The following is an 11,141-nucleotide window of genomic DNA, read 5'->3' as shown; positions in this document are numbered from 1 at the left end:
TAGTTCAAATAAATTTATGGGATAATATAATTGGATCAATTATATAAGTTCAATATATATGGATTAAATAAATAAGTCTTAATTCATTGGGCTACAGATGATGAGCCCACTTCATTAGGCCCAGGATGTAACCTTCCTAAAAGCACAATTTGGTGCCACATGTTAATGACGTGGCATGCCAAGTCAAACGGAAGAACCAATATGATCATGCCACGTGTCAAAATGACAAAGCATGCCAAGTCAAATTAAAAGACCAATGAAACGGTGTCACATGTGCAAGTGACATGTTCTGACCAATCAAATATGACATTGTCACTCTTCAATCTGATTGGTCGGAAGAAGTTTATTCTCATCACAACTCTTCCCTTTCACAACTATAAATAGGGGTTTTCATAACATTCAAGCACTTCAACACAAATTTCAAGTATTCAAGATCAAGAACGAAGTCAAATCAGATACAAGGCGTTCAAGATCAAGGCTACTTGTTCGTGATAAAATTCGTGGCAACAATCAAAGCGATCGCGACGGATAAATCAAATTCAAATTCAAGATCAACCTCAAAGGCCCTTGAATTTATATTGAAAAAGTAGAATCAGAGAATTCATATAGATTGTAACACTCAAACTATTTGAAATCAAATACTACAATTATTGCAATATTTTTCGATCTTGATTTTATTTTCTTGACGCAATTTATTGTCTACGATCCTAGACAATTTTCAGCCACAAATACTTTTCAAACTTGGCGGCTTGCTGATAAGTAGTAATTTTGGACCAAAGAAATTATTTTTATCAGAACTACTGCATAAAGGACTGAACTTTTCCTCTCATCTGCAAACTGCACTAGAGGTATAGAGCAAACACATTATGGATTCCATGTTGGTTTTTTCAAGCTTTTTAGTAGTTATTTTGCTGGCTATTTCACTCCAAGTTTTTTTGTTCTCACCAATATCCCCTGATATTCTTGAAATTCCTTCTTCCTCTAAATCCTTCACCGCTACATTTACATCAAACAGCCATTTGCAGGTAACTTTAAAGAAAAAAAAGGTTCCTTAATATTTTCTTACTTGCCTCTATCCAATTTATGGATTTTATTTATGTACAATGTCAATGAATTTTAACTTTTGATAGTATGTGATAGTTATCATATTTATCAGATTACCAATTAATGTTCAAACGATGCTAATATGGACTGTTTTTGGTGGTGTTAATTTCAGAGGGTAAGTAAACTTGGAGAAGGGTATCTAGATAGACCAGAAGATGTGGCAGTGGACAAAATGGGAGTTTTATATACAGCTACTAGAGATGGTTGGATCAAAAGATTGCACAAGAATGGGACTTGGGAGAGTTGGAAGTATATTGGGAGTAATTCTTTACTAGGACTTACAGTATCAGCTGCTGGTCATGTCATTGTATGTGACGCTGACGAGGTAATTAATTTTGCAGCCTATTAGTGGTAAACAAATGAATAGCTTGGCTAAGTAAACATTGCCTAATAGATTTTGAGAATTTTAATATACCACGTATATTAGATAGTCTTACCGTTGCAATATGATATCCACACCTGAAGTTTCTAATAGTAACAATTGTATGATGTGCAGGGGTTGCTTAAGGTTAGTGAAGATGGCGTGAGTGTTCTTGCTTCACATGTCAACGGTGAAAAAATAAGGTAAAAGATTACATGTTCTTCCGCACAAGCAAAGCAAAGAGTTTCTACACCAAATTTTGCGTGGCGTTTTTTTTTTTTTTTTTTTTTTTTTTTGGGGGGCCGGGGGGTTGGGGGGGGGGGGTCCGATGAAGGGGGTGAGGAGTTGGCTGAGAATTGGGTGGAAGATTGTTTCTAACAAACCTGTAGATATCAATATGATATTGCCTGTATTAACAACTAGGAAGAAACATCAAAATAGGCGAAGAGCAATATATCTTATGATACATGATGGAGTATGGACTTTTTTTTCGAGTTGATATAATTTCAAAAAGTAGGAATTCTTTAAAAATTAAGTACCATTATATAACTTCAATCCAACAAAGTTTCGGGAGATTGATTCATGAACCAAGTTTATTTTGTTGTTAAATGGAAATGAACGATGCCTAACGAGTAAGAAAGCATCAATTCACAATATCACAACACGATATTTGTGTAATTTGTTTATAGCATCCAAGATAATATGATCGTGGCACATAAGGTTCGAACTGCTGTTACAATATTAAATTAGTGCGTCGTTAGGCAAAGGTGACTATGCCCAGATGGGAGTCTTCCGTCCTTTGTTGAAATTGACAAAAGTCCCACATCGGTGGATGACAATTTTGAATGGGAATTTCACCCTATAAAAGGAGGCCTAATGTTTAGGATTTAAACACACCTCTCATTTGCCTTTTATCTTCTTAAGGCATTTGTATCTTCTTTCTTTAGTATTATTTCACTTGTAATTTTGGAGTGGAATAAAATATTGATTGTGTCCGAGAAAGTAGGCAAAATTGACCGAACCTCGTAAATTCTGGTGTTCTTTTATTGTTGTCTTATTGTCTTGTTTATTATTTAGTGGTTGTCATAATTTTTGGTATAGTAGTTGTGACTCATTCACACTATATACATTTGGCTTCCGCAACAATTGGTATCAGAGCCAAGGTACTGTCTAAGTATGCTCTGTGGTTGCAGCATAGTCTGATCTTCCACATCAGAAAAGATCTATCTTGGTAACTGAGTCAAGGTTCTGTCTGAGTATACTCTGTGGTTGCAGCTTAATCTGATCTTCCACACCAGAAAGGAAATAATCTTGATTTGTGTCGTCAGCTACTAAATAATATTTGTGTCAAAATGGGAGACGATAAACAAGAAAAATCTACATCAAGTGTCAATAATACGTCATCGTTGGCATCTTCGCTTATGACAAGAATTGTGTCAAATGCGAAATTTGCGGTAGAAATTTTTGACGGGTCAGGACATTTTGGGATGTGGCAAGGCGAGGTTCTAGATGTTATTTTTCAACAAGGGCTAGATCTTGCCATTGAAGAAAAGAAGCCAGATATTATTGGAGAAGAAGATTGAAAAATTATCAATCGTATTGCTTGCGGTACCATTCGATCCTACCTTGCTAGAGAGCAGAAATATCCATACACAAAGGAAACTTCTGCAAGTAAATTATGGAAAGCACTGGAGGATAAATTTTTGAAGAAAAACAGTCAAAATAAATTGTACGTGAAGAAGAGACTGTTTCGCTTCACCTATATTCTTGGTACCACAATGAATGAACATATCACCAGTTTCAATAAGTTGGTCACAGATTTGCAAAATATGGATGCAACTTTTGATGATGGTGACTTGGCCTTGATGTTGTTTGGGTCACTTCCTAATGAGTACGAGCATCTTGAAACTACTCTGCTACATGAAAATGACGAAATTTCTCTCAGAGAAGTCTGTTCGGCTTTGTACAGCTATGAACAAAGAAAGGGAGAAAAACAGAAGGGAGGAGAAGGAGAAGCACTAATTGTGAGGGGTCGTCCTCAAAATCAAACGAGGACTAAGAAGGGAAGATCTAAGTCGAGATCTAGACCCAGCAAAGATGAATGTGCCTTTTGTCGAGAAAAGGGGCACTAGAAGAAAGACTGTCCGAAGTTGAAGAATAAGGCCAGACATAACAATGGAAAGGCCATTATGGATTCAAATGTAGCTGATTGTGATGATTCAGACTTCTCATTAGTTACAACAGAGTTATCAACATCATCAGACATATGGTTGATGGACTCGGCTTGTAGCTATCATATGTGTCCCAACAAGGACTGGTTCGTGAATTTTCAAGAAGGAGAATATGGAGTCATCCACACAGCGGATAACAGCCCTCTTACCTCATATGACATTGGTTCAATAAGATTAAGGAGCCATGATGGAATGATCAGAACATTAACAGATGTTCGATATGTACCGGGTTTGAAGAAGAATCTCATCTCTGTGGGAGCCCTAGAATCAAAAGGGTTCAAAATCATTGCAGAAAATGGAGTGATGAGAATATGCTCCGGTGCACTAGTGGTAATGAAGGCCAATCGAAAGAACAATAACATGTACCGCTATCGTGGTAGTACAGTTATTGGGACAGCGACAGTGACATCCAATGATGACAAAGAGGCAGAAGCAACCAGGCTATGGCACATGCGTTTGGGACATGCTGGAGGAAAATTCTTGAAAGCTCTATCTGATCAAGGATTGTTAAAAGGCGTAAAGACTTGCAACTTGGAGTTTTGCGAGCATTGTGTCAAAGGGAAACAGACAAGGGTTAAATTTGATACAGCGATCCATAATACTAAAGGCATTTTGGATTATGCACACTCTGATATTTGGGGTTCTTTCAAAACACCTCCATTGGGTGGGAAGCACTATTTTGTAACCTTTGTTGATGATTTTTCCCGAAGAGTGTGGGTGTATACAATGAAGAGGAAAGATGAAGTGTTGGAAATTTTTCTCAAATGGAAGACGATGGTGGAGAATCAAACAGGCAGGAGGATCAAGTGTATTCGCACAGACAATGGAGGTAAATACAAAAATGATCATTTCAATAAGGTCTGTGAAAATGATGGCATCGTCCGACACTTCACTGTCAGACATACACCACAATAGAATGGAGTGGCAGAACGTATGAACCGGACCTTGCTGGAGAAGGTACGGTGTATATTGTCCAATGCTGGCTTGGGCAAAGAATTTTGGGCTGAGGCAATTACATATGCATGCCACCTCATTAATCGTCTACCATCTGCTGCTATTGATGGCAAGACACCATTTGAAAAATGGTATGAAAAACCTGCTGTAGATTATGACTCTTTGCACGTGTTTGGCTCAATTGCATACTATTATGTGAAAGAGTCAAAATTGGATTCAAGAGCAAAGAAGGCTATATTTATGGGGATTACTTCTGGAGTCAAAGGATACCGCTTATGGTGTCTAGAGACAAGGAATATTATATTCAGCAGAGATGTTACCTTTGATGAATCTGCCATAACAGATAAGGTGACAATTGAAGATGTCAAACAAACTGGTGGTGCATCAAAGCAGGTGGAGTTTGAGGGAAAATTTATTTTTCCTACACAAGAAGCAGAGGAGGAAACTCATGAAGATTACCCTCTAGAAGAAGAGCCAGTAGAAAGGGAGATTCCAACTCAGGAACCTCGACAACAACTTGAATCAATAGCAACCAGCAGGCCAAAAAGGACAATAACGAAACCTGTTCGTCTCATAGAGACGGTTGCTTGTGCAACCTCAATTGTAGCTGATGGTGTTCCTACCACTTATAAAGACGCAATCCAAAGTTCAGAAGAAGATAAGTGGAGGATTGCCATGAATGAAGAAATGCAATCCCTTCATCAGAATCATACATGGAAATTGGCCAATCTCCCGAAGGGAAAGAAAACAATTGGGTGCAAATGGGTATTTGCAAAGAAAGAAGGATTTCCTAACCAAGAAGATGTTCGCTACAAAGCAAGATTGGTGGCCAAAGGATATGCTCAGAAGGAGGGAATTGATTACAATGAAGTATTTTCTCCAGTTGTAAAATATTCCTCCATTAGAATTATGTTGGCTTTGGTAGCATAGTTGGATTTGGAACTAGTTCAGATGGATGTAAAAACTGCGTTTTTACATGGAAACTTGGAGGAGAAAATCTACATAAATCAACCAGAAGGATTCAAAGTTGCTGGAAAAGAAAATATGGTATGCAAACTTGAAAAATCGTTGTACGGATTGAAACAATCTTCTAGACAATGGTACAAGCGATTTGACAAGTTTATGTTGCGGCAAGGGTACAAGAGAAGCAAATACGATCATTGTGTGTATTTGCGCAAACTTAATGATGGTTCCTTTGTATATCTTCTCCTATATGTTGATGATATGTTGATAACTTCCAACAATTCGGAAGAAATTGATAAGTTGAAGATTCAACTGAAGGAGGAGTTCGAGATGAAGGATCTGGGAGAGGCAAAGAAAATTCTTGGCATGGAGATAATAAGAGATAGACGTTCAAAGAAACTCTGTTTATCTCAGAAAGAATATTTGAATAGAGTACTACAGCGTTTTGGCATAGATAAGAAGACTAAGTCAATTAGTACGCCACTTGCTCCCCATTTTAAGCTAAGTACTACTATGTCGCCAAAGAATGAAACTGAACAGGAGTATATGTCAAGGGTACCATACGCAAATACTATTGGTAGCTTGATGTATGCAATGGTTTGTACGAGACCTGACATTTCACAAGCCGTTGGAGTTATTAGCAGATATATGCATAATCCAGGCAAGGAGCATTGGCAAGCTGTGAAATGGATTCTACGGTATATTCATAGTACTGTAGATGTTGGGTTAGTTTTTGAGCAGAAAGGCAATCAGTCTGTAGTTGGATATTGTGACTCAGATTTTGCGGGTGATCTGGACAAACGAAGATCAACTACTGGTTATGTGTTTACTTTTGCAAAGGCACTAGTTAGTTGGAAGTCTACTTTGCAGTCAACAGTTACTTTGTCTACAACAGAGGCAGAGTACATGGCTATTACAGAGGCTGTGAAGGAGGCAATTTGGCTTCAGGGGTTGCTAAAGGAGCTTGGTATTGAACAAAAAAATATTACAATTTTTTGTGATAGTCAAAGTGCTATTCAATTAGCGAAGAACCAAGTTTATCATGCAAGGACGAAGCACATTGATGTTCGGTATCATTTCGTACGAGAAATCATAGAAGAAGGTGGAGTCACGGTGAAGAAAATTCATACTACGGAGAACCCTGCTGATATGCTGACAAAAGTGGTGACTGCGGTCAAGTTTCAACATTGTTTGGATTTGATCAACATTGTTGAACACTAAAGATTGAAGATGAAGACACAACCAAAATTTGTTATTGAGAGAAAATTGAAGATGTGGAATTTTGCCAAGGTGGAGATTTGTTGAAATTGTCAAAAGTCCCACATCGGTGGATGACAATTTTGAATGGGAATTTCACCCTATAAAAGGAGGCCTAATGTTTAGGATTTAAACACACCTCTCATTTGCCTTTTATCTTCTTAAGGCATTTGTATCTTCTTTCTTTAGTATTATTTCACTTGTAATTTTGGAGTGGAATAAAATATTGATTGTGTCCGAGGAAGTAGGCAAAATTGGCCGAACCTCGTAAATTCTGGTGTTCTTTTATTGTTGTCTTATTGTCTTGTTTATTATTTAGTGGTTGTCATAATTTTTGGTATAGTAGTTGTGACTCATTCACACTATATACATTTGACTTCCGCAACATCCTCCACCAGCTTTGTCTAGGACATAGTTTAAATTTGTGACATGCGCCTAATTAATTGACACATCTATGTGTAATGTGTTGTGTCCTTACCAATGAACCAAAGCCCTGAGAGATGATTTTTATGATGCTGTTAGCAGCAAAATTATAAAATTTCTCCGGATCTTATGTCCATCAATTGTTCTTGTGTGGGTGTCCATGCGCACATAAAATATTTAATGAAAATCCATTGCAAACTAAACGTTAGAGTGTGTACAGATTTGCAGATGATGTGGTGGAAGCATCAGATGGGAGTCTATACTTCAGTGTCGCAAGCACCAAATTTGGATTCCACGAATGGTACCTTGACGTGCTTGAAGCCAAGCCCCATGGTCAACTTCTCAAATATAATCCTTCATTGAACAAGACCTCTGTAATTCTTCATAACTTGGCCTTTGCAAATGGCGTTGCTCTCTCTGCAGAACAAGATTACTTAATTGTCTGTGAAACGTGGAAGTAAGTATTCTCGAATTATTGAATGATATTCTACAATATTGGAGATTATTGAGTAAATATCTTTTGCTGAAACTGTTGACATATTTCTTCATATTAACTAACACGGTTTCTTCATGATAATCAGATTTAGGTGCCTAAAGTATTGGCTGAAGGAGGAAATCAAAGGACAAACAGAGATCTTCGTCGATAATCTTACTGCTGCACCCGACAACATCAAGCTTGCTCCAGATGGTTCGTTCTGGATAGCTCTAGTAGAGGTAAGTTATAAACACCTTGCAGTAGCAGAGAAGGTTCATCTGCTGTGCCAATTTAACGACTCATCTGTTACAGTTTACAGCTCGTGGACTAAATTTTGTACACTCGTCAAGAGCTTCAAAACATTTGCTGGCAACTTTCCCCAAATTGATAAACTGGGTCATTGGAGCATACCACAAAGCTATGGTAGTGAATGTGGCAGCTGATGGGAAGATAATCAAAGGCTTTGATGATCCAACTGGAAAGGTCATGTCATTTGTGACATCTGTGCTGGAGTATGAAGGTCATCTATATTTGGGAAGTCTCAACTGTGACTTCATAGGAAAGTTACCACTGACAACCTCAACTGTGTAGCCATTGCTAACTTGCTCACATTATGGTCTATAAATTCTACGTCTTGATTCCTAGAATGTATGCTAAGCAAATTTGAGAAATATAATATCATCATAGCTATAGGACAACCACCACAGGTACCAAGAATTTAACGAGATGTTCAAGACCAGCTACTGTTGATAATAACGCAATAATGACACCTTGTTAAGGAACCAAATTAAAGTTTAAGGAGGAAAAGTGAAAGTGCAGCTTCCTTTTGTCCCCTTGTAAACATACACACAGGACCAAGCTGCTTGATATAAGACCAATTAATAATTCCTGGCAGTTGCATTCGAACAATTTCTGAAACTAATATGACACCAAGAAAAGTTACAATGGAACATAATTTGTAACTCGTATGAGCTTACACTGAGGGATTCCATACACTCTAACGCCAGTTGTAACAACCGGATCCTCAGACGGTATTCAATAGCAATCAGTCGCGTTCACTCATGGCAGTTAAGTGCTCATCAATTTCTTCAGTAACGGATCTTCACTCCTCACAACACCAACCTGCCAAAGACAAGAAGAAATAATGTATACAAGCAGTGAACCAGTTCAGTTACAATCCTGCGAAACCACTAAAATTCACTTAACACTACCCAAGGCAAATCAATTCTGTGATACAGGTCTCATATCTATATTTTGCAACCACTCGCTCTACTGAGAAAATAGTACATTATTGACCCATCTCCCTTCTATAAACAATGGAAGTATGCAAATATCTAAAGGGTCATTATACCTCAAAGGAGAGTAACGCTTCCTAAAGCCAATCGAGCAAGAGAAAGATTCATTCTGAAGAAAAAGCAAGGAGATGGAGGCAAAAAGCAATCATCCCTCTCTTTCACTCATTTTCATTTTTTCCTCTTACGTGGTGATCATTATGGGCAAGAACTTCAATAAGACTCAAATCGTAAATAATGTGGAGGAGCAGTTAAATACCTCGATCTCGCTGGCTTTGAAATCCTCTTGGAGAACAGATTGAAGAGCAGATATTGCAGTCTATTAAACAAAGAGGTGATTTTGAAGGCTAAGTGCAAAAACCTGGAACTCAGGGTTAGTGAGACTGTAAGTGAAAATACTTTATTGAAAAACCAGGTTCATGCACTTGACTCAACGGTTCTAGAACTTAGATCTCAAAATCTAAAACTGAAATTAGGAACAAGTAAAAAGACAGCTGATCACAAACAACTCACTCTAGAAGAAAATGTAGGAAAAATAAAATATGAGTTGTATAAAAGGGATGAGCAGGTGAGAATCCTAAAGGAGAATCTAAGCAAGGTCAAGCATGAGCTAGACAGAACATGTAAATGGAACAGCTCCTCCGATGTACTTTCATGGCTACAGGAACACCATAGTAACAACAGAAGAGGACTTGGCTTTAGGAATCTGGCACCTAAATGGGATCCCAAAAGCAAGTACCTCACACTTCCTGAGAACAAGATTTGCACACACAGTGGTAAAACAGGTCACTATAAAAGTGAATGCATTGCAAAAGAAAAGGCAAGTCAAAAGAACAAAGAATTTGTTCAAGGGAAGAATAGGCTACCAAGTTGGGCTAAAATGAATTTGATTCATCATTTTTGCCTATAGAAAGGGACCCAAACTAGTTTGGGTTCCTAAGACTAACCCGTGATTTCCTTTTGCAGGTCCAAGTGAAGGGGAGCAGTCAAATATGGTATATGGATAGTGGCTGCTCAAAGCACATGACAGGAAACAAGAACGAGTTCCTTTCACTTGAGGACCTTAAAGGAGGTAATGTCTCCTTTAGAAATGGGAAGAAAGCTGAGATCATTGGAGTTGGAAAGGTAGGTAAGACTGATTCTCACTCTATTGAGAGTGTCTACTTGATAGATGGACTTAAGTACAGTCTAATAAGTATATCACAATTGTGTGATAGAGGTAATATGGTAGCATTCACCTCTACCAAATGCTTTGTGATTAATCTTACCACATACAAGATTGTTTTGCAGGGAAAAAAAGTGAACAATATATATGTTGTAGATCTGTCCACCCTTTCAGAAAATGAACTCACTTGTTTAAGTGTGTTGGATAATGATCCCCTCCTTTGGTACAAGAGACTTGGACATGCTAGTCTAAGTTAACTCAATAAACTAGTCTCCAAGGACTTAGTGATAGTACTGCCTAACATTAAGTTCAAGGAAGATAAAGTTTGTGAAGCTTGTGCAAGGGAGAAGCAGGTAAGATCCTCTTTTAAAAGCAAGAAAGTGGTAAGCACCACCAGGACGATGGAACTGGTCCATATGGATCTTTGTGGACCAATAAGAACATTAAGCAGAGGTGGTAAGAGATATGTGATGGTGCTTGTTGATGATTACTCTAGGTTTACTTGGACATTTTTTTAACATCTAAAGATGAAGCATTTGACATGTTCATTTCTTTTGTTAGAAAAACTCAGAAACAACTAGGTAATCAACTTGCATCAATTAGGTCTGATCATGGTACTGAATTTGAAAATGCTAAATTTGCCGAATTTTGTGATGAGTCTGGTATAGATCATAATTTTTCTGCTCATAGGACTCCATAACAAAATTGAGTAGTTGAAAGAAAGAATATGACACTTGAAGATATGGCTAGGACTATGCTTCTTTCTAGTAAACTGCCTCATAGTTTCTGGGCAGAAGCTGTGAACATTGCATGTTACATCATAAATAGGTGCATGACTAGAACTCTTGTAAAGAAGACTCCCTATGAGTTACTTAAAGGGAGAAAGCCAAACATATCCCATCTTAGAGCATTTGGA

At 37.8% G+C, this 11,141-nt stretch overlaps 1 protein-coding gene across 1 annotated transcript; it reads left to right on the top strand.

The window, feature by feature from the left end:
* Positions 1–794: 794 nt before the first annotated feature.
* LOC107764590 (protein STRICTOSIDINE SYNTHASE-LIKE 4-like) lies at positions 795–8,458 on the top strand. Its single transcript, XM_075227937.1, has 6 exons — positions 795–1,025; positions 1,217–1,429; positions 1,601–1,668; positions 7,514–7,750; positions 7,875–8,007; positions 8,081–8,458. The coding sequence occupies exons 1-6, from the start codon at positions 867–869 to the stop codon at positions 8,357–8,359; spliced, it is 1,089 nt and encodes a 362-aa protein (XP_075084038.1). The 5' UTR covers positions 795–866; the 3' UTR covers positions 8,360–8,458.
* The last annotated feature ends 2,683 nt before the right edge of the window (positions 8,459–11,141 follow it).

Source organism: Nicotiana tabacum, chromosome 13 (assembly GCF_000715075.1).
Source record: "Nicotiana tabacum cultivar K326 chromosome 13, ASM71507v2, whole genome shotgun sequence".
NCBI classification, from domain to species: Eukaryota; Viridiplantae; Streptophyta; class Magnoliopsida; order Solanales; family Solanaceae; genus Nicotiana; species Nicotiana tabacum.
The sequence above is the reverse complement of the archived record's forward strand: the minus strand, read 5'-3'. Positions and strand labels throughout refer to the sequence as shown.

Coding starts and splice junctions, on each gene's coding strand:
- LOC107764590 (XM_075227937.1), top strand. CDS start 867: ATGGATTCCATGTTGGTTTTTTCAAGCTTTTTAGTAGTTATTTTGCTG. Junction 1,669..7,513: donor GTCAACGGTGAAAAAATAAG/GTAAAAGATTAC, acceptor GAGTGTGTACAG/ATTTGCAGATGATGTGGTGG. Junction 8,008..8,080: donor TCTGGATAGCTCTAGTAGAG/GTAAGTTATAAA, acceptor CATCTGTTACAG/TTTACAGCTCGTGGACTAAA.